Here is a 24,407-nt window from a genome sequence, read left to right as displayed (position 1 = left end):
TGATAAGCAGTACAAAACAGCCTATATTCACTTGGAAACACTTGATACAGTGGTAAGACACCAACTCGTAAAGTAAGAGGTAGCTAGTTACCTGGTTCGATTTCTGCTGTAGGCACCTTTTTTAAAGCTACTTTTAGGAACACGTTTTTGTGAAGGCCTTGACTGCTCTATTAGGCCATTTGAGCGTTCTATTAGAGTATATCGATCTTTATCACGATTTTCAGCCCCACTCCAAGGTCATTCCAAATAAATTTCTGTTTCCCGTCCACCGCCCGCATCTAGTTACTGTCAGCTCTAAATATTCCATTATTAAGTATTCTTCCATTATTTTCTGGTTATTCTTGCATACTGAGAGGCTCAGCCTAAAGCCATGCATCTTGAAACAGTGTGTCAGTTCACGTGTCAGCAGTGCTATCGAGTTGGCACAAACTTCACGTTTGCACTATTTTGCAACCTGAAAAGGTTAAGCATGCTTTTATGCAGCTTTTTATGGTTGTGCCAGGCAAATAACGGCTTGAAAAGCTGCCAATTAATCTTATAATGAAATAATGGAAATGGACCGCCCGCCCGCATGCAAATATGCTTGAGTCAAGGACGGGAAACAGAGAATTTATTTGGAGTGGCCTAATTTCGGCGTGATATCATTCTGAAAGGCTAGTTTTATTATTCATTTAGCTAGCTAGGAAATGAATCATCACTGCATGGAACTGATCAATGTATTAGCAAGCTCACTCATGCTACTTTAGGTAAAACTAGCTACAGCCATTCGGCCTCAATAGAGTCAAAACCATAGACTATAACTCTCCTCCTTATAAAGTCAATGACCTCCAGCTCCATGTACCTACTACCTTGCTGTCACATGAACTACGGATGGGGCTCCTCCTTCCTGCTACTCTGCTGTACATGTACGCAAAACTATAGAATCTATCATTTTCTCGTAGTCCAGGCTAACTGGTTTCCTTTCTGCGATTCGTATTTTCTGCGCACGGCTAGCTACCTGCGTTAGGCTGTGTCACGTGAGTAACTGTAGAATCTGTACTGAGTTCCAGAAATGATGCTAACCACTGACGATTCATTGATTGCTGATCTTTGTTGTTCACTTCGTGATAGTTTTCTGGGGCCGCCCGCCCCAATTCCATTTCCAAGAAACGGAATGAACCAGGGCAGGTGGAGCAGGCCAAAGAGAGAGGGGGCCAGGCCAGCTATAATTGAAAACCAAAAAAAAAAGGGTCACAGATTGCTGACAATAGCTGCTCTCCACCAATTATATCTCCTTATTTATAACTTGCTGTACTGCTTCCGGCTCTGAATACTGTGACTGCTCTATTAGAGCATCCAGATCCTGACTGTTCTATTAGAGTATCTCGATCTTTACTCGCAAACAGTGTCCCATAAAAGTGGGGGGGGCCATGGCCCCCTGGCCCCCCCGTCTCCACGCCTATGGAATGAACAATTGGGACGTACGCGCGGCGCGAGATTACGTAGGATTCATTTTGATTGTGTATCACCATATTAGTAGATATATAACAGATTGCAAACTACGCAACGACCTCACTGTGGGTTTCTTTGACCCTTGATAATAATTCCTATTCATTGCAGACGATAGACTAAGTTTTAACCTCATCTGAAATAGATTTGCTGACTGGATACAAGAAAGGAACCTGTTGCAGCATAACTTATATGCCGGGTTGCAGACACCTATGATATAGTTACGTAAGATTACACTACGTATTGCAGCTACCTGATTGATCTGCAGTGTCACAAATATCCCTAGGGGTTATCTTTCACTGTCTGTATGAAGTATGTACAATTTTGGCGAGTTCGAGGTGAGCTACTGTAGGGTTGGCCCATCTTTGCTCGCTTCACCCTCTCCAACTACAGCTCGCCTCTATCTCACACCTAGCTACTTCATACAACTAATGCGTTTGATCGATACAAGAGTAGTTGTGTTATTCGCAAAAGAAAAACTTTCGGTCCAGTAACCACCCGCTCATAAATAATTAGCTAAATAGCAGTTAAGTTACTGTCTAGCATGATTATAATATATGCAGAATTTGGAAAATCAACCACATGGGTGTATTTGATACCCGAAGTATTTACTGATCCTTTATAGTGCAAATTTATACTTGTTAATGGTTGTAAGCAATTCTTGATACCTTGAAACTAGGCCAGGAAAACTTAAATCACACTTTATCATCACTGCCACATAGATTTTGCTCCACAATTATCATGTGTTATCTTGAATAATATTGTAGAATACATTAGGGTTAGCATATAAACTTATAAGGTACCAGAAAAGGAGTTTTATGGGTTGAAATCTCAGCTCTTTTACTTCGTAAGATCATGACAAGCATACCTCAATAAGGCTATGGGCTTGACTTTTCACTGTTCAACATTGCTTCAGCTGGACACGTGCCTTTTGGCATAGCTACCACAGCACATACAATGCATTCTTCATGAACTTACCAGCCTTTGTGTCCCATTAATCTTTGCAATTATCGATTTGGCTGTAGAACATGATGGCTTCCTCATAACAGAAATTGTCCATATCCATTATAGTGGTTACTTTATTCTTTATTATTACTTACTAAGCAGGCAGCACAGCTGATTTGCCAAGTGTGTACAATCACACATGCAGTATTACAGTACATTACTGTGTTACAGTTCTTGATTCGCAATGCTGAGCAATGGGTTGAACATAGCTGACAACAAAGCATAATGGATATTATTTTCACTTTTCAGATGATAATTGATAGCTGGGGTGCACGACACCATTTCTTTCTTATGCGTGGATAATAATTTTATTTTACAAAAAAAAAGTTAACAAACAAGTGCACAAAAATTTTTTGGAGTTTTTGACATAGACTAGGGACCATGACACATCAATAAAAAGTACTGAAACAAGCTGGCAGTAGAAAATTCCATTTAATTTTTTATTAATTCTATATAGTAACTTGTTGAAAGCGTTTCAGGTCAATCTGAAGACTTAGTTTTACCTAACCAACACTGCCTCATCATCATCATCATCATCAGGGAAAAGTGAAGCTGATTTTTTGGGTGATATTTTTCATGGGCCACACCCACTCCTTTGTGGTCCCTACTTATAGTACTGTATGATATGACATGACATACATGTGCCCACAATTGAGCTTATGATGTTTGTTTATTGATAGATATTCTTGGGCCAAAACACAGGTCAGGTTAGCACAGCTAATGATGCTAGTGGTTTCTCATGATCGCCTGGTTCACATGTTGTTGTGGTCTGCCACAATGATAGGTCACAATTCCTGAAGATCCACTCCATGCCCAAGTCTTGTATACTACATTAATTCTAAGTATCTCTCTATCCAGACAGAGATTATAATTATGTGTAGGGTCACACACTATGGTGTTGAAACTTGTTTGTTTGTTTGTATATCATTGTTTAATGGCTTCAGGGGGAAGGGACCTCCTTACTGTCTCCCTGGTGGAGAGCTAAGTACTGTGGTGTAGTTTGCTAATTAGGATTTAAAACCTATAATAGTTATGTACATTACCACTACTTTGTTTCATCTACATACTGTACAGAAGGAAACCTTAATACTATGAAATTTTGGTTAATTTGGATGAACAATCAGCATATTACACAAACAAGCTTAGTCAAGCCATCACACACAAGCAATTTTAAACAGCAATCAAATTTTCATTAATTTTTCAGTGCTACCATTCTTAAATCCAGGCATATGCATATGTAGGGCTGTTTTCAATGATAACTTATACCATGATAACATTTAGTTCAAGATCAGCATCAACATTAGGTAGTATCAATGAGTACTATGAATACTATTTCAAACATGAAAGTACACAAGTATTTGAAGGCTAATAATGTAACAGTATTCATTATTACTAAATAATTCCCTATGTCTGAAGCCATATGATACATGCCAACCTATTGTACCTGGTACTAATCACATTAACATTATTGCAAGGAAAGCACCTTGCTCAGTGATCTAACCAGTAACATGTGACTGTTAAAAATGCTGTACTCCCACCACTTAACAGCACAGATACAATTTTGTTTTGTTTGCACTTCATCACACATTGAATTACAAAGGTCTCGAACACTCAAACAATTTTTTTTGTGATTGATATTGCTATGAATTGATCGAATGGAATGGGTTGGGTGTTATAAATTCTTGTGAAATGACGTCCACTGTCTTCCTTATCTAGCTGGTTGCTCTGTATAATTAAATTCCTTATTCTTTCACTTCCACATGCACTATGTTCTGTATGAATCAGACATGGGTCAAGCCTTAAGCACTTGCACTTATAAGCACCTTAAGCACTTGATTTGAAGTGCTTAAAAGTATTTGTTACTGTGCAGCATTTGACTTGTGCTGGTACTTAATTACTTATATTTCAAAGTGCTTATAAGCACATTTTAAAGCACAAAAGCTGCCAGCTCTTATCAAAAGTCTTTGATCCAATGAGCTTCTCATTTAACAGCCACAAGGTGCTATCAAATGTGAATAATTGTTCTATCAGGTGTACCTGTAGAACAATTATTTAGTGTAGCAGGGAAAGTCTTCAGGCCTGAGAGGTGCAGATTGAAAGATGAAACTTTTACCGATTGATGTTTGTTCATTATAACAATAGTACTTAAAACAATAGGTGCATAACTACATGCACCATTATGTACACTGTTAAAATGAAGAGTAACCACAACTCTCAAGGAGTTCCCAGTGTAGGGAGGATTTAACACCCCTGGAGAGTAACCATTACTCTAAAGGAGTAACTGGGGAGTAACACATGCTCTGAAGGTGGTGTCACTTACTCTTCAGAGTAATGGTTATTCTCTTCAGAGTGTTGGTTACTCTCCATGGGGTGTTAAATCCTCCCTACACTGGGAACTCTTCAGAGTGGTGGTTACTCTTTATTTTTAACAGTGTATGTTTGTTAATAAAGTAATTAAGTAATTATATCAAGCACTTAAATAGTGCTTCACTTTGTACTTGAAGCATTTACTCAATTGTAGCATTTGTGCTTGTGCTTGTACTTAAGCACTTATACAGGTGCTTTAAAAGTGCTTCAAGCCCTTGACCTAAGTGCTTGACCCATGTCTGGTGTGAATGTATGCTAGTGTTGAACCACAGCAACTAGAAAACTAGAAATTCTCAAAAACTGTACATGCGTGATAATAATAATAATTGTGTAGTAATGCTTCACGAAACTCATCAGGTTACAATATATCCAAAATGAGCATGTATGTAGCACATTTATTCAATTTCTTGTCTTGTCTTACTTTAGGGTCATTTACATACAGAAGGGAATACAGAAGACACTATGGAGCATCACTGTCACACAGATAACTCTAGTAAGTATTTTGGATTACATGAAGCAGGAATAAGTTTATGTTTACGTGCACGCATATATATAATACAAATGCTCTCTACAACTAATTTAGTACAAATTTGGCTTTATTGAATAATACCTCGCATTACTATAATGTTACGTACAGTATATGTACATAGCCTAGAATTTAAGCACAACATGGTAGAAACTTCTGTAAATGTGTAGAGCAAATCTAACAATGTACAGTAACAAACATTGGTAGAGCACATAAGAGCAACTTCTGGAATCTGATGGAATATTCAATGACCAGATTAATAAGTTCCAGTTATAACAATATGTTTACAGTACATGACACTGTACATTACACTCATAGACCCAAGTCTTGCAGGTATTCTAGCCCTTTTACTTGTTTTTATTTTTTTCTTCTTATAATTATTGTGATGTTTCAAGTAAAAATCTACATGCAATGCTAGAGAGAGGCAGAGAGTAAAGGCACTAGTGCCTGTATATCTATCGATTTAAGTGCTATGGGGATGTGCAAAATAATATAATTCATGGCTAAGATGGTTTGCAGTTTGACATAAATTTGACATGATATTCTAAACTTTTCTAGGTGCAAGTACGTATGTATGTGCAAAATTTATAGCAACATGCACCTGTCATATAAAAAATTATATGAAACTGTATGATATCTGGCCTTACTATTTTGTGTCTGTAAAATTTACTTTACTTTGAAGTTTGTGTTCTTAGTACAAGCTGTTCCACTATAGACATTGGACCACTTGTTGGTAAAGACCACTCAACTAGTGACCATACAGTAGTTAGTAAACCAGACTGTTTGTATGGACCACAAGTGATAGATGTGATTATGAGAAAACCTGGTAAGATAACAAATATAATTGACCTATTATAGTATTATTATCTTTAACAGAGTTTTCATTTCTCATCAGATACTACAACTTGTTGTATCAGAGTTTAATACCTAACTGTAAACTGACCATCAAAATTCTAAAACAGCATTTAGAAATTCCTAGTGATGTGGAGAGTTTTATTGTTAATGGAGAAAGCTCAAGAATCAGATGTCAGAGGGTTATCAATCTTCTACTAGTTCAGTTAGACACTACAAGCAATTACGAACATTTCTGTCACTTGTTTAACACGATATCAGTAATGCGTGGTCTCCCTGATAAGCTATTTTCAGGTGTGGTGCATTATTCAATATTATAGTATGATTGTACAGTATGCTATAGCAGTGGTATAAGATGTACACCAAGTTAATGGTCAAAATATTAATATGCCATCAAATGGCAGATCCAGGATGAAGCATTTGGGGCATATCCCCCCTTGGTGGAAGAGGCATACTTCTTTTGATAGAAATACTATACACCTTGTCAGACCAAAATCAATTTATTTATGCAACACATGAAAACTGCATATTATCACCATTAATTACAAACTCACCTGAAACCAAAGTTTAAACAGTTGTCAAACTGTCACCTAGCACCTTCATAAGTACAAGGCATCTCTAAAACTAATCATCATGTTGCTGGTGTTTAAGATTTTCATAGTCTTTAAGACTTCACAACCATCTGCAAAGAACATAATCACCCTACTGTACTAAGGAGTGAGCATTGCTGTTAAAAAATACAGGAACTAAAAAGAGAATCTGCACTCCCCAACCACCTACAACTTGTGCCCCTCCCCTTGCCAGCTCCTGGATCCGCCTCTGCCATCCATATATTTGAGTATCAATTGTATCTGGTGTGCCCTGAACTAACTTTTTCAGTGTTAATTACAGGGTAACTAACAAACATGTTATAAATGTTGTGGTATGTAGTTTAGCACAATTCTTTTGCCTACATATCCATATAGATCACGTGACAAGAGGTCTATGTAATTTTTAAATTGAAAATGTTTGCATATTGGAAGATAAAAGCATGATCTATAAATCGGTGAATATATTCATAAATAGAAATTTGGTTGTCAGTCAGTATGGCAAATTCTATATGCAGTGGAACCACGATTATCTGAATACCCATTAACCAAGCAATCGATTATCTGAACATTAAATTGACTGCTCTATTAGAGTATTTTGTCTACAAGTGTATGCTTTATATTAGGAGTAATTGAGCAAAGTCTGTATATAAAATTAATGTATGGATGACTGATTATGTACCTTTCAATTGTATGAACACCTTTCCCTCAATTAGTGTGGATAATAATAATATAAGTTCCACTGTACATTCTTGGCATGGAAATTGATTATTTGAATGTAAATTAAAATAATTACAGTATGTATGTTTACTGTGTGAAATCTGAGCAATTTTGTCTAGTAATTGTCTCTTGGAAGTATAGATTTTCCTTGCAGCTTCATAAAAGTACATATTTGGTATTACAATGATCAGTCCATTATAAGTCACGTTGGATTTCAGCTACATGTATTCTCAAAAAGATGTAAAGCAACATTTATCCTTTGAGACTATTCTCATTAGCTGACCTTCCCTATAACAGTTTTGAGGTATCAGATATTACTCTCACAAAAGGAACTAGAACTGCATGAGAATTTCCAATTCGTTAAAATTAATAATTAGAGGTGTGCGATTATCAAGATATATTCGATTATAGAGATATCATAAGACTTATTGAGATAAGGATGTTGGGTTTGTTAATCTAGATAATAGTATCTAATCCAAAACAGCCAAGCTGTAAAAAAATAGTGCGGCCCTGTGAAAGGCTATAGTGAAAAAAGATGTGAAATCCAAGGCGGCGGCCAAGAAATGGCTGTGATGGTAGGTTAATGGTAAAAATTTTAATAACAACAATTCAGGTGAATTGGTGCCGCTTGGTCAATTGGCACAAAATTCACCTGAATTGTTGCTATTAAAAGTTTTACCATTAACCTACCATCACAGCCATTTCTTGGCCACCACCTTGGATTTCACATCTTTTTTCACTATAGCCTTTCACAGGGCCGTACTCTTTTTTTTACAGCTTGACTGTTTTGGATTAGATTTCACTTCTTTTTGTATTTGTATATCCCAAAGCCGGCCATAGGCTTTTAACCTATCATTTTTTCTTTACTACAGGAAAAAGAAAGGATGAAGCAGGGTGATTTCTTTGTAGCTGACCTCTCTGCAAGGTGATTCTTCTAGCTGATCTCTCTACCGGATGACTTGTTTGTAGCTGAACTCTCTACAGGATGATTTGTTTGTAGCTGAACTCTCTACAAGGTAACTTCTTCTAGCTGATCTTTCTACAGGGTGATTTGTTTGTAGCTGAATTCTCTACAGGGCGATTTGTTTGCAGCTGAACTGCTGAACTCTCTACAATGTAACTTCTTCTAACTGAACTCTCTACAGGTGGCTTGTTTCTAGCTGATCTCTCTACAGGGTGACTTGTTTCTAGCTGAACTGTCTACAAGGTGATTTGTTTGTAGCTGAACTCTCTACAAGGTAACTTCTTCTAGCTGATCTTTCTACAGGGTGATTGTTTGCAGCTGAATTCTCTACAGGGAAATTTGTTTGCAGCTGAACTCTCTACATGGTAGTTTCTTTGTAGCTGAACTCTCTACAATGTAACTTCTTCTAGCTGAACTCTCTACAGGGTGACTTGTTTCTAACTGATCTCTCTACAGGGTGACTTGTTTGTAGCTGAACTCTCTACAAGGTAACTTCTTCTAGCTGATCTTTCTACAGGGTGATTTTTGCAGCTGAATTCTCTACAGGGAAATTTGTTTGCAGCTGAACTCTCTACATGGTAGTTTCTTTGTAGCTGAACTCTCTACAATGTAACTTCTTCTAGCTGAACTCTCTACAGGGTGACTTGTTTCTAGCTGATCTCTCTACAGGATGACTTGTTTCTAGCTGAACTCTCTACAAGGTGATTTGTTTGTAGCTGAACTCTCTACAAGGTAACTTCTTCTAGCTGATCTTTCTACAGGGTGATTGTTTGCAGCTGAATTCTCTATAGGGAAATTTGTTTGCAGCTGAACTCTCTACATGGTAGTTTCTTTGTAGCTGAACTCTCTACAATATAACTTCTTCTAGCTGAACTCTCTACAGGGTGACTTGTTTCTAGCTGATCTCTCTACAGGCTGACTTGTTTCTAGCTGAACTCTCTACAAGGTAACTTCTTCTAGCTGATCTTTCTACAGGGTGATTGTTTGTAGCTGAATTCTCTACAGGGAAATTTGTTTGCAGATGAACTCTCTACATGGTAGTTTCTTTGTAGCTGAACTCTCTACAATGTGACTTCTTCTAGCTGAACTCTCTACAGGGTGACTTGTTTCTAGCTGATCTCTCTACAGGGGACTTGTTTGTAGCTGAACTCTCTACAGGGTGATTTGTTTGTAGCTGAACTCTCTACAAGGTAACTTCTTCTAGCTGATCTTTCTACAGGGTGATTTGTTTATAGCTGAATTTTCTACAGGGCGATTTGTTTGCAGCTGAACTCTCTACATGGTAGTTTCTTTGTAGCTGAACTATCTACAATATTACCTTTATCTAGCTGAACTCTCTACGGGTGGCTTGTTTCTAGCTGATCTCTCTACAGGGTGACTTGTTTCTAGCTGAACTCTCTACAGGGTGATTGTTTGTAGCTGAACTCTCTACAAGGTAACTTCTTCTAGCTGATCTTTCTACAGGGTGATTTGTTTGTAGCTGAATGCTCTACAGGGCGATTTGTTTGCAGCTGAACTTTCTACATGGTAGTTTCTTTGTAGCTGAACTCTCTACAATGTAACTTCTTCTAGCTGAACTCTCTACAGGTGGCTTGTTTCTAGCTGAACTCTCTACAGGGTGATTTGTTCCTAGCTGAACTCTCTACAGATGATTTGTTTGCAGCTGAACTCTCTTACATGGTATTTTCTTTGTAGCTGAACTCTCTGCAATGTAACTTCTTCTAGCTGAACTCTCTACAGGATGACTTGTTTCTAGCTGATCTCTGTACAGGGTGACTTGTTCCTAGCTGAACTCTCTACAGATGATTTGTTTGCAGCTGAACTCTCTTACATGGTGGTTTCTTTGCAGCTGAACTCTCTACAAAGTGACTTCTTCTAGCTGATCTATCTACAGGATACTTGTTTCTAACTGAACTCTCTACAGTGTGATCTGTTCATAGCGGAACTTTCTACTGGGTGATTTGTTTGCAGCTAAACTCTTTGCATGATTGTTTCTTTGTAACTGAACTCTCTACAAGGTAACTTCTTCTAGCTGATGTTTATACAGGGCAATTTGTTTGTAGCTGAATTGTCTACAGGGTGATTTATTTGAGCTGAACTCTCTACATGATGGCTTCTTTGTAGCTGAACTCTCTACTAGGTACCGTCTTCTAACTGATCTGACTACAGGGTGACTTGTTTGTAGCTGAATTCCCTACAGAATGACTTGCAATGTAATATAACTGAGTAAATTATAAATGCAGTTGATTGCTTTATTAGGGTGACTGTTCTATTAGAGTATCTCGATCTCGCATTTGCTGCACGTAGTTGCCTTTCGAATCATAACTCAGTGATCTGTAATCCGATTCTTCTGTACTACTGCAAGGTCTTTCTATGATGATTATTCCAGCTATATACTGATTTTCAGCTCGTTGCTCTAAGCGGTTTGCCTGGTAGACACGAAAACTAATAGTTTTTTATTCATAAAAATCGATCACGTAATTTTGACACAGGTTGGGTTTTGTGTCATATCTCCATGGTCTTTATCCCGATTGCTTTCAAACCACAAAACGGCACTCCTACGATGGTTGCTCCATCTACATATCAATTTTCAACTGATTCCTCCAAGAGGTTTACCCTGTAGGCGTGACAGACCTTCGACCTTATTTTATTATTATTATTATTATTAATACTTTACAGAACTGTACAGATCAATAAACAAAATTAAACAATATCTAAGAGCTTATAACAATTAAATTACAGAACTGGAGGTCTACTAGTGTCTTGCACTGGTAGCCATAATTAATTACTTACAAATTACAATAAGCTATATAACTACAAATAATAATTACAAGGGGTAGCTATAAAGAGTACAAGTTAAAGAATAAAATAGTTTGTAGGAGCTGGAATGTTTAAACATTTGGAACAGGGGCAACGGAAATAAAAAGTACATAGGTTATTACTGTCAAAATTGTTAACAAAATGATTCCAAAAATAATTCTTGAGTTTGAATTTGATAGTTAGGAGGGTTTGGGATAAGTCAATTAATGGTAAGCTGTTCCACAATCTGGGTATACGGTAGAAGTAGGAATTCATTACACTGTTTTTAGATGCTATCATGTGTCTAAGTTTGTAACCTGCTGATCTTGTGGGTCCAGAGATAAATTCTACAAAGTTTAATATGTTGAACTTTTCAGATGGAAATTTTACTGATTTTATAAAAAACATGATGTCAGCTAAGTCGTAAATATACATCAGTGGAAGAAGTTTCAGTCTCAAAAGCCTTTCTTTGTAGTTACTGGTGTAGTCATTAAGAATATATTTGGTTGCCCTCCTTTGTACTCTTTCTAACAGTTCAATATCAGATAGTAAATATGGCTTCCACAATTTTACGCAAATAATCGGTCATAACTCCGTGAATGTTCATCGGATTCTTACCAAAGTTGGTACGGAGATCCGCCTTAATGAGCCCATTAATTGTGCCAAATGTCAGCCCAATCCGAGCACAAATTCGTGTTTTATGGCGAATTTTGCGAAGTGTGCGAAATGAAGAAGATGAAGAAAAAAACGAAGAAATTAAAACGAAATTTTGTTCGCTCGTATCTCGGAAATGGCTGGAGCGATTTTCTTCAAATTTGGTATGTAGACTCCCCTAACTGGGCGGCACGTCTCTAGCAAATTTGGTTCCAATCGGATAAGGGATCACAGAGCTACATAGGTGTGAAAATTGCTTTTTCTTTCTTCCTGTTAATATACTCACGGTGTGGCGCGCCGATTTCTTGGGCCGCACGACACAGTGTGTCTTGATACCTGATGGTTTTGGGGGCTCCAACTCTCCTACCACTTGGGAACAGTATTAAGACCAACATTTTTCACTTTTTTATAGTCTTCAAATTGCAGTTAGCTCACTTTACTGGTTACAATATTGGCAGATTACTAAAATAAATAATTGTTTCAGTTATTGAGATATGTTAGATAATCGAGATAAGTTAAAGGAAATATCGAGATATGCCTAACCTAGTCATTGTACACTTTTAGTAATAATATATACACTTGCATATAATAATATTATGTATAACACCTTATGAAAGTTAGCTACTCATCACCAAGCATTTCCCAAAATATTCCATTTTATGTGTAGCCATATGCAGTATGTGTATATGTACAAAGGGATGCATTGAAGGAACTATTACAACATCTTGCAAACTTAGATTCCAAGAAGCCAAAACAAGTTCTTATTTCAAGTACTACTGCTCGAGCAGATGATTGTGCAGTTGATAGTGTGATTATCCAATGTGTTGATATTGAGGCTCCTAGTGGGATAGCAGACCATTCCATTATGGCTGTCAGAAGATGTAAAGCTTACGATACAGTAACTCCAGCAAGTAAGCAATTGACATAAAACTATACTTGTACAAGTAACATTCTGTTGTGTATCAAAGAAGAATGTCCTTTAAAACAGTGTTACTCTTACAGTTATTCCTAAAGGTATTACTCTAAATTAATGTGCCTCTTAAGATCACCCACAATGAATGGTTAATGACTGTGGGAAAATGTTTACAAAAGCTCTAGTAAAATAGACATGTTAATATGTAGTTGCTCAGTATTTCGATACTTTACACCATTGATCACAACATCATCAGTGTCTCTATCAGATACAATAGCTCATGTATTGCAGGGTCTATTGCAGTCAGCTTACCACCAGAAGTTTCCTTGTTGAAAGAGGAGAAATCTCCTATAGAGAGAACTACAAGTTTATTACAACCCACTGAAGGTACTGTAATTGAAATATTTGTTTTTAATAATTTGCACGTACATTCAAATTATTCAAACACACTTTGAAATGCACAACTGTGAAGTTTTGGTGGAAATGAATAAGGAATGGAACACAAATGAGGACAAAGATAAACCCTTGTAGGCATATCTTGTAGTGAAGAAATAAAGCCTGTTACATTAACCATACTCAAGTTATGCTTTGCTGAACGAGTCAATTAGTTACTCATTTACAACAGTAGAAAATTTAGTCTATGTACACTTGTTAGAAGCATATTTTAGGCACATTTGTTTTCTTTATGTCTAGCTAATGTTGCCAAGCTGAGGAAAAGTGAGACTGGATTAAAACAATAAGTTAGACAAACCTTCATTATTACTAATTAATAGCAATACTACCACACCGTGCCATATTCAATTGTGACTGTCTCTGGGAAAACCAGTCTTATCGCCCATTTAAAAGTATCAAGAAATGCCGGTTTTAAATATTGAGAGTATTGTAGCTGGCCAATGGTGGTAGCTACGCATACCAAATTTTCACACATTTTACAACAATTTCTTACCTTCCAGATCATCCACTGAAGTAGTCAACGGCTACATTTCCCACTATTTTAGATAGTTTTTAAACCGAGGTTGACTATATCAGGCGATCTGCAAAATGGGTGGGAGGTGGGGGGCTTGGAAGGTGGGAAGGATGGTGTTCTAAAATTGAAAAGGAACATGTTGGGATAAATTAGGTCAAGTTATGGGCCATTCAGGGCTCAGAACTGGATAAAATGAAAGGAAATTTACAGCACAGGTCATTGTCCAATACCACAGAGCTTTACAGCCACACACAGCCATCTCCTGGTTGGCCAGGGCTCCATCAAGACCCCAGACCACTTGTACGGCTCGCCACTGTGCTTAAAAAAAGCAGCCAGCAAAAGCAGACCACTTTACTCTGGTTGGCTGTGATAGTAAAATTTGATAGTGCATTCATTAAGCTTTGTGTTTGTGTGAAAAAATCAAACTTTCTGTCTTGAGCGATAAGACCGGTTTTCACAGATCCAGTCACAATTTGGAAAATTTGGTTGCTAAATATATATTTGAAATGCCAGCAATTTTGTGTTCCATTTCTTATGGGTTTTGTAGTTATATATAATGTATATGCAAGAATACAGTATTATTTATTAAAACTGTATTCTATATGCATACATGTAGCTACAGATGGTGTGTCATCAAGGATGCAATTGGAAGAACAATTAAAATATGATCAAGCACGTTTGATAAAAGGTCAGTTTTCAGTGTTTATGATGCAATGTTTTGAAATTGATTTGGAGAATGTTCACGGGGGCTTTTGTGGTTCTTTGTTCCTTTGTTATGGATAGTTACCTGTTGGTCTTCCATCCAAATGTGTTTGTGGCAATGGATTTACTGTTGACCATGCTATGAATTGTTCATCTGGTGGGTTCCCTACTATTAGACATAATGAACTTAGGGACTTCACTGCAACTGTTCTGTCTGAGGCATGCCATGATGTTGCCATTGAACCGGTATTGCAAAGACTGACTGGTGAGAATCTTCAGTATGCAACAGCGAATGTTGAGGATGAGGCTTGTTTAAATGTTAGTGCCCATGGATTTTGGGGTAGTCAACATCAGAGGGTTTTTTATGTAAGAGTGTTTAATCCAACTGCTTCCAGCTACCATGACACTGCTGTTGCTTCTCTCTATAGACAATGAGTGGGAGAAACAGAGAAGATATGAGCAAAGAGTTTGTGATGTAGAAATGGATTCGTTCACCCCTTTGGTGTTTTCCACCTTTGGGGGAATGGGTAGTGCTGCTACTACTGTTTATAAGAGAATTGCTTTCCTGCTCTCTGTGAAGAGGGAACAGCCCTATAGCCTGGTAATGTCTTGGCTGTGGTGCTCCAGTAGTTTTTCCTTGCTGCGGTCTGCTATAAACTGCCTACATAGAGCTAGATCCATCCTTGGCAACCCAGTAGTGATTGAAGCACTTGACCTTACAACATCTGAAGGTCAAGTGCTTCCTTAACATTAAATTATCCTGAAACATCTTTGTCCAGCATTTTACCATCTGGTGCTGGGGATGATGGCAAGGGGTGCCGGTCACCCTGGGAAAAAATATAAAATGAGAAGTCCACGTATTTGGGAGAATCCCTGCAGTTACAACTTGTCTAATTCCAAATCAGGAAATTTCCCAATATGCATAATGTCATCATGTTCAATACCTATTTTAATACATGTACCAAGCTATGAAAAACTGGGCGCAGGATGAAAAGTTTAAAATTAAATATGGTGGCCAAGAATGGCTGTAGTGATACTTATGCCAGTCAACTTTAATAATGACATGCCTACAGTGTCATCTTTAAAAGGTTGCCATTTTTAGCCGGCACTTTGATTTCACAACATTTTTACATTGGCTTTTTTGGCCTCCAAGGATTAATTGTAGTGACTGTTCATAATTATATCATCTATCATGTGAGTAAACATTCTTAAGGTTGCATTTCAGTTTGTACTCATAGAAACAATATTTTCCTAAAAATCATCATTACTGGTATCTTAGGATGTCTGCTATATTGTACATGTATTTTGGTCATTTAACATAGATTGAGAATGTTTTCACAATGTCTCAGAACTATATTTCTGCTGTACTAACATGAATAAACTGCCTCAAATCTGACGATAAAGCTTACCTGCAAAAGCTTACCTGCATGCCTGCTCACAAGATCTTTTGGAGCTTGAATTTCTCGCATACAAACTGCTTTAAACTAACAACTTCCCACGTCTGAGTGTAAAAAGACCACTGTACACCCATAAATATGTGTTTTAGGAATCCAGCTGTACACCTACACCTAACCTGTGGCTAGAAAGGCATCAATTGTACTTAGCTTTAGGGAGATAAAACAAGAAACAAAATGTAGGCATAATTAGACAAATTTATGGAAAATGTCAGAGTAATTATGGCTTGTACACTGCAACTCCTTGCCTCCTTCAAAATTTTTCAAACTTTGTTAAATATTATACTCTAATAGAACAATCATTGCAAAGTGTTCATCTCCAGTGCTGTATTAACAATACTGTGGCAAAATTTGAAACAAAAAAGACCTAAATAAAAAGAATTTCTGGAAGAAAAGGAGATAAAATTATTCTTACCAGTGGCCAACTGTGGACATGCACTTGGTTTAAACAGTAAGAAAAGAACAGGGTTACAATGACATGCAGGTCACAGTAATACTTTCACCAGCAAATTATATAGTTTATTTATTTACAGTGCAAAACTATAAATTAGTACTATATACATGCTGAATGCACCATTAATTATTATGAAAAGTACAACATGAATGGGCGCAAGGCTGAGAGACTAGTCCAGCATGAGGTAATGCTGACTATTGAAACTGTCTCACAATGTAAAATTGAGTGCTGAGAGAGACACAGCACCTAACCAAAGTTTCTGTTCAATACTTCCAGTAAGCAATACTGCAGTTAATAAATATTATTGTATTTTCTGAAAATCATCTTAGGAGTCTTGAAGTTTGATTATTAAAATTGCTACTGTTTTCAAGCATCTGATCAAGCTGCTGGCATAATGCAGACAAATTAAGTTTGGCTAGTTTGAGTGATTTAAAATATCATACATGAGATAATTTGCATACAGAGAATTGTTAATATGGTATTGACTGATTGAGTGTAGCTGCACAAATGAATTATTTTGTCACAATCCACATTAGGCATGCGTACATTATGCCGGAATAATTTTTGAAATAATTGGTGGTAAAAAGAATCAGAAATAATTCCAGAATAATAGGGTGATCTTCCGGAATGATTAATTAGAATTCACACATTTTTCGTGTAGTATCGCAGAAAAATTCATAAAGGAACATCCACAATCACTGCCAGCACAAAATCGGGCAAAAAGATCGAGATACTCTAATAGAGCAGTCACTTACCCTAATAGAACAGTCAAACAAGTTTAGTTGTGACTGCTCTATTAAAGTATCTCGATCTTTGGGTATAGTTTTTATGCTTTTCAGCTGCAGAAGAATATCCATTTGAATTTTACAATTAGGAATTACTCCAGGAATAATTTTGGGAATAATAAGTGAATAAAAAAATTGTCAGAAAGAATAATAGGTAATTTAAAGAAACATAATGTACTCAAGCCTAATCCACATGCTTAATGATTTATATTTAATGGTGCTCTGCTAATATGCCTAAAGGACCCCTGTGGTAGTTAAGTAGGGGCATACCGAGGGGGGTTTCAAGGGGTTTCAGGAAACCCCTTTGGATTTTACACACTACTTGAAACATAAAGAAATTGAAACTTCAGGTTTCCAGAATCTGGAATCTATCATGGAACAGGACATATTTTAAACTTTTATCTTAGTTAATAATAGTAGTTAACATGATAGCAACACTTATAGCATTGTTCTGAATTATGATTTTGGTGAAAAGATCGAGATACTCTAATAGAGCAGTCAGGTAATCTAATATAACAGTCACTTAGCTGTAGTGGAAACCCCTTTTCAAAATTCCTGTGTACGCCCCTGGTTAAGAGCCTAGTCAGAAAATCTGACTGTTCTATTAGAGCTAGTGGCAGGTGACTGCTCTATTAGAGTATCTAAATCTTCAAAAGGTATTATCAAGACTAATGGTAGTGAGTCACGTGGCTAAGGAAATTAGGGAACGTGACTACCATGTGTTATTTATATGAATGACTAGCTCTAATAGAACGCTCACCAAAAAGTAACCTTTAAAACTATTCTCTTGTAAAAAACAGCTCGTGATGCAACACAACCTTAGGTGTAATGCTATTATAAGCATGTAAGTAAATAATTTCTCTCGTGTATTTAGTAATTCCCACGGAATTTTGCTCAAAATGTCATTATTCTTCTTCTCCTTTGCATACTCGTTAGCGCAAGAGGGCCCATGATGCCAACATTTTGATGCTTATATATTACACTGTGTTAGTTTCACAAGTTCCTTGGCTAGTTAAATTTCTTCAATACAGATCTTGGAGCTTCACTCTCTTGTGAGAGTTGTGAGGCACTCCATAAATTAATATTCTGTCATGAGATGGCAGCTAGTTTCAGAGTTTTGACAACCATGAATAACCTTACTTGCATTAACAACAGTAGTTTGGTAGTCTGATGGAGGGTGTTCTGTTAATCCCCTGAGATGATTCACTATGGTCTATATAGTTTCTGTGTTTGTTCACACATGACTACAAACATGCTATCCACTTAACATGCCACCAAATATGCCACCAGTATGTTTGATTATACTGATAGTGTAACAGTGCTTTGTTAATACATTTTATTGTCATGCAACTGTACGTATGGCACTCCATAAATACCAATTTAGTAAGGAATTAAATTTAGCAGATTGCCAATTTTAAATCATGGTAATTTTTATTATATACAGTGGTGGCAGTTGCCAAAATAAAGCATAACATTAATTTTTAACCTACATAGCAAAATGCCAAGTATGTTTATAGTTATAGTGCATGGATACAATGAAATAAACAAACACTGCATACTTTATATTTTATTATATGTACTAATTACAGTATATGCATGAAACTATAGGTTCCTTCATAGGAGTGAACACTATTGATTAGTTGTTAATCCATAATCACTCTTTACAGGGATTAGCTGCCCACAGCCTCCACCTCTACCACCGAACTATGTTTGTCGTCAGCAACTACTGAATGAAATAGTGAACAAATTGTTTCAGTCTACCATTTACACAAATAGTTATGGGGCAAGTTTAACGATTACTGGAGCTGGTGGATTTGGAAAGACATCCATTGCCACTGCTTTGTGCTACCATCAACTTGTAGAAGAGCAATTCAAGGATGGATTTTTGTTTGTGGAACTTGGACCACAAGCTACTGATCCTAGCATGAAGTTAAGTCAGCTATATCACTTATTAACAGGTGAATACTTGAAGCAAGGTGACATCAACCACGCTGAAAGTGAACTTCAAAAACTAACATTTACATACTGTCGTAATCTTCTTGTCATTATTGATGATGTGTGGCATGTTGAAGATGCTGAGCCAATAGTGAAGGCATTTAGTAACTGTAAAATAGTCCTCACTACCAGGATGAAAGATATTGATCAATACATACCTACCAAACAGGTAGTTAGTGTAGGTCCAATGGAGCAAACTGAAGCTATTTCTCTAGTGACTTGTGGAGTGATTGATGTCAGTCAACTGTTACAAGAGGATGCGGACCTGCTTGATGAATTAGCTCAAGATGTCCACCTGTGGCCACTACTTCTGTCACTTGTAAGAGGACAATTATGCCATAGTATTAAACGATACCGCTCAACTTACCATGAAGCAATTCAGCATGTGCAAGATAAATTGTATGATAAAGGTTTGACAGCTTTTGACAAGAACAACATTGAGAGAAATCGAAAGTATGCTGTGAAAGCTTGTATTGATGTAACCTTGGAATTGCTGTCTAAGGCAAAATCGGACAAGCTTAAGTCACTAATATTGTGGACTGGAATTGGAACTTCATTACAAACAGAGGTATTACACATTTTGTGGAATGTTACTGAATATGAAGCAAGAGATACAGTTGATATACTATGGACCTATGGCCTAGTCCAGTTTACTGATATCCTAATACCTCCACACAACAACACTCAACATTGCACTGAAGTTCATGCTGTCATCAGTCACTACATAATTGAGAACATGGAGAGTAAAGAAGTACATGATCTTTCACCAGTTGATGGATTAAACACTGGCAAACTGGTTGGTGATAGCTTAGCACTGTCTTTTCAAAAATGCTATGGAGTAACTGTAGGAGCAATAGCATCATTGGCTGCCGTGGATTTTCTGATGTACAGACAAAGTCAAGTGGAAAATAGCGTGATACCTTTTTGCCTCAAATGGATAAACATGCACACAATTACTGATCCACATAATATTATACTGGTATTGCTAGCATTGCAACGTGTTTTGTCGATCTTACCAAATGTTACTATATTCTTACCAACACTAAGTGGGCAAATGACTGGGCTGATCAATAGCTGTCACAAAATACTAAAATTAACCCACAAATTGAGCAAAATGTTAAGCCAAAAGACCCAGCACTGTCTTACCCAAGGAAATTTTCACAGTTTAATTCAAACTGTAGAGGAGTACTGTAACGCTTACCCTGTTGCATTAGTAGCACAGCAAGCAGCTCTGTTGGTGAAGGAGCTATTACCATACTGTGAAGGAGAACTGTTGCTAGCTGTCATGAGATGTTATGAATCATTTTTGGTGAGGACTCCAGATTATCACTTCATCAAACTTGTAATATTAGGTCATGTTAAAGTGTTAACGAAGGAACTTGATCACATTAGCAATGCTCTATTGGCAGGATCACCTGATACAGAACTAGTGCACCAATCCATTTTATCAGGAAAGTATGAGCAAGAAATAAAATTAGTTAGCAATAATCGCTCTAAAATATTGCAAGAGATTGCCCCTTCAATTGCACATCAGATAGCTTCATCTTAGTTGTACAGTAGTACTGATGGATGGTGTAAGCTAAAAACTAGCTATTATATGTGTGGTTTTTTAACGAATATAGTTGTGTACTTATTTAGAAATACCCAGACACTATAAAATACACTTTGTTCAATATAATTATGTGATTGATCTGTGAAAATAGATCTTGTAGCCTCTCCAATTACATGTGTCTGACAACTCATAATTTTACCTGTTGGAATGACATTGAAATTTGGTCAAATAGTATGCTTAATAATATACTAGTAGTGCTTTAGGTGCAATTTAGAAAGTCATGGGGTAAAAACATGAAGAATTGTGATACGTCAAACTTGACATTTTTGAAAGACCAGACACATAATTGTAGGACTTAGCCCAAATTTCCCAATTTGTGTTAGATTTATAAGTGTGGATATGTTCATCAGAAATTGTTAAAAATTAATTATGCTATAAATTTTGTTGTCAGCCTTCAGTGTAAGTCAGCATATTTGAAAACAATCCAGTCACTCAAGACTTCAGAAAACTCTGGGGAAGTGGAACCAGAAAATGAATGGCTGTCACTGAATCTTAAACAAAATTGGAGCATGCTAAAGCATATCAGTATAAAATATATTATACAATCTGACATACCATTCTGGAAGACAGACTCCTCAAGGAAATTATTTTGAGATTTTACAATCTCTGAGATGGAATTTAACTGTAGTATTACAAGTAAATCACAAATAGATGTGAAATATGTATGACTGTTCTATAAGAATGGTTCGCTTATAACAGCTATAGTTGCTTTAAAAAGTAAGAGGGAGGCATGTTTGTTTCCACCACTAATAATACACAGACCTCATAATGATTATCAGATACATAATAAATAACTGTAATTGCTCAGAGCCTTCAATGGCCATGGATCATCAAGACTGCTGTCACTTAATACGTATCAGATTGTATATGAAGAGCCCATCACATTCTTTTGTAAGGATTGGGGAGATAACATGTACACTAGTCAAAAATTACAACAAATTTGCTTCAAGACAATACCCACAATGAAACATGCACAAGGTTAGGTGCCTGTGATGTGACTGTGATAAACTCTTTCTAACATGTTAGCAATGATCTAGGGTGTATGGTCTTGAGTATTGTACTGTGTAATTGAGGTTATATTTTTATGCACATTTAGACAATGGCTGTGACTTTAATTTTACTACAACCTTTTCTTAGCAGTGTGAGTATGTTCATAGTGTATGCAGTGTAGTGTCACAGTGTATGGACAAGTGCACTTAGTTGGACTTACAGATTATATATTTTCACACTAGCTATATGATAAAGGAATTTACTGTAAAAGGCTAAGTTTCTTTTACATTTTAGTGCTTAAAATTAACTCTAGACAGTTTTAATAACTTTTATTATATACATCAGATGCAGTCCTTGCAATCCAAGGTAGGTTGCATTAAAACTGATCAGCTTTCTTTTTAAATTTTATTCTTGCTACAATACCGATAATACTATAGTCAGTCCACCAACTACTACAACTAACTAATGTGTATTCAAAAATAATTATTTAACTAGCTAGTTTCAGAAAATAAACAATTGAGGTCTGAAACATGCTGTTATAATACCTCAGACATATGGTCAAAATACACAAAGGAATGAAGGAACAAAAAGGAGCAAACTAGTTGTGGTCAAAAGGCTAGTCATAAATGTAAGACTGAAATTAAATTGCCACAGACAGATTATATGCATGTGCATTTCAAAATTATCTTGGTCTACCATTAAATCAAGACACACGATAGTGTGTCGTGCGGCCCAAGAAGCCGGCGCGCCACACCGTGAGTATATTAACAGGAAGAAAGAAAACGCAATTTTCATACCTATGTAGCTCTGTGATCCCTAATCAGATTGGTGCCAAATTTGCTAGAGAAGTGCCGGCCAGTTAGGGGAGTCTACATACCACATTTGAAGAAAATCGCTCCAGCTATTTCCGAGATACGAGCGAACAAAATTTCGTTTTAATTTCTTCGTTTCTTCTTCTACTTCTTCATTTCGCACACTTCGCAAAATCCGCCATAAAACACGAATGCGTGCTCCAATCGGACTGAAAATTGGCACGCTAGAAGGGCTCATTAAGGCGGATCTCAGTACCAACTTTGGTAGGAATCCGATGAATATTCACGGTGTTATGATCGATTAATCGCGTAAAATAAGGTCGAAGGTCTGTCACGCTCACAGGGTAAACCCCTAGAAGGAACGAGCTGAAAATTTCTATGTAGATGGAGTAACCATCGTAGGAGTGCCTTTTTGTGGTTTGAAAAGAATCGAGATAAAGGTCATGGAGATATGACACAAAACCCAACCAGTGTCACAATTACGCAATCGATTTTTACGAATAAACAACTGTTAGTTTTCACTCCTACCAGGCAAACCGCTAAGAGCAATGAGCTGAAAATCGGTGTGTAGCTGGAATAATCATCATAGAAAGTTTTTGCAGTAGTACAGATGAATCTGGTTACAAATCACTGAGTTATGATTCGAAACCAAGCTACGTGTAGCAAATGCGAGATGGAGATACTCTAATAGAACAGTCACCCTAATAGAGCATTCGGCTACGTTTGTAACTTACTCCATTAAAGAATTATATTACATTGCAAGTTATTCTGTAGGAAGTTCAGCTACAAACAGTTAATATTATAGGCAATTCAACTAGAAACAAGTCACCCTGTAGAGAGATCAGCTAGAAGAAGTCACCTTGTAGAGAGTTCAGCTACAAAGAACTACCCTGTAGAGAGTTCATCTGCAAACAATTCACCCTGTAGAGAGATCAGCTACAAAAAAGAATTTACCTTGTAGAGAGTTCAGCTACAAATGTAAAGAGTTCAGCTGCAGGGAAATCACCCTGTAGAGAGTTCAGCTACAAAAGATCACTCTGTAGAGAGTTCAGCTAGAAGAAGTCACCTTGTAGAGAGTTCAGCTACAAAGAAACCACCATGTAGAGAGTTCAGCTGCAAACAAATCATTCTGTAGAGAGTTCAGGTACAAACAAATCACCCTGTAGAGCGATCAGCTAGAAACAAATCACCCTGTAGACAGATCAGCTAGAAGAAGCTACCTTGTAGAGAGTCCAGCTACAAAGAAACCATCATGTAGAGAGTTCAGCTGCAAACAAATCACCCTGTAGACTGTTCAGCTACGAACAGACAACCCTGTAGAGAGTTCAGTTAGACACAAGTCACCCTGTACAGAGATCAGCTAGTAGAAGTTACCTTGTAGAGAGTTCAGCTACAAAGAAACCATCATGTAGAGAGTTCAGCTGCAAATAAATCACCCTGTAGAGAGTTCAGCTAGAAACAAGTCATCCTGTAGAGAGATCAGCTAGAAGGATCACCTTGTAGAAAGTTCAGATACAAACAATTCACACTGTAGAGAGATCAGCTACAAACAAGTCATCCTGTAGAGAGATCAGCTAGAAGAAGTTACCTTGTAGAGAATTCAGCTACAAAGAAACCATCATGTAAAGAGTTCAGCTGCAAACCAATCACCCTGTAGAGAGTTCAGTTACAGCCAGATCACCCTGTAGAGAGTTCAGTTAGAAACAAGTCATCCTGTACAGAGATCAGCTAGAAGAAGTTACCTTGTAGAGAGTTCGGCTG

At 37.0% G+C, this 24,407-nt stretch overlaps 1 protein-coding gene across 3 annotated transcripts; it reads left to right on the top strand.

The window, feature by feature from the left end:
* The first annotated feature begins 1,543 nt into the window (after nucleotides 1–1,543).
* Nucleotides 1,544–20,982, top strand: LOC136246937 (uncharacterized). 3 transcript variants are annotated; one of them, XM_066038539.1, is made up of 8 exons: nucleotides 1,544–1,708; nucleotides 5,287–5,353; nucleotides 6,102–6,212; nucleotides 6,263–6,532; nucleotides 12,700–12,873; nucleotides 13,167–13,262; nucleotides 14,459–14,530; nucleotides 18,905–20,982. In XM_066038539.1, the coding sequence occupies exons 2-8, from the start codon at nucleotides 5,323–5,325 to the stop codon at nucleotides 20,779–20,781; spliced, it is 2,631 nt and encodes an 876-aa protein (XP_065894611.1). In that variant the 5' UTR covers nucleotides 1,544–1,708; nucleotides 5,287–5,322; the 3' UTR covers nucleotides 20,782–20,982. The 3 variants fall into 3 exon arrangements, with proteins under 3 accessions (XP_065894611.1, XP_065894610.1, XP_065894612.1); XM_066038538.1 differs by having other exon boundaries at nucleotides 1,544–1,713; XM_066038540.1 differs by having other exon boundaries at nucleotides 1,544–1,713; nucleotides 6,082–6,212; nucleotides 18,905–20,981.
* The last annotated feature ends 3,425 nt before the right edge of the window (nucleotides 20,983–24,407 follow it).

The sequence above is a fragment of the Dysidea avara genome, chromosome 2 (assembly GCF_963678975.1).
Source record: "Dysidea avara chromosome 2, odDysAvar1.4, whole genome shotgun sequence".
NCBI lineage: Eukaryota > Metazoa > Porifera > Demospongiae > Dictyoceratida > Dysideidae > Dysidea > Dysidea avara.
Note: the sequence above shows the minus strand (reverse complement) of the source record. Positions and strands in the feature narration are given on the sequence as shown.

Bases quoted from the DNA above. Each gene is read 5' to 3' on its own strand.
- LOC136246937 (XM_066038539.1), top strand. From the start codon at position 5,323: ATGGAGCATCACTGTCACACAGATAACTCTA. The intron at 6,533-12,699 runs GTGTGGTGCATT...TTGCAAACTTAG, and splicing joins CCCTGATAAGCTATTTTCAG to ATTCCAAGAAGCCAAAACAA. The intron at 13,263-14,458 runs GTACTGTAATTG...GCATACATGTAG, and splicing joins TTTATTACAACCCACTGAAG to CTACAGATGGTGTGTCATCA.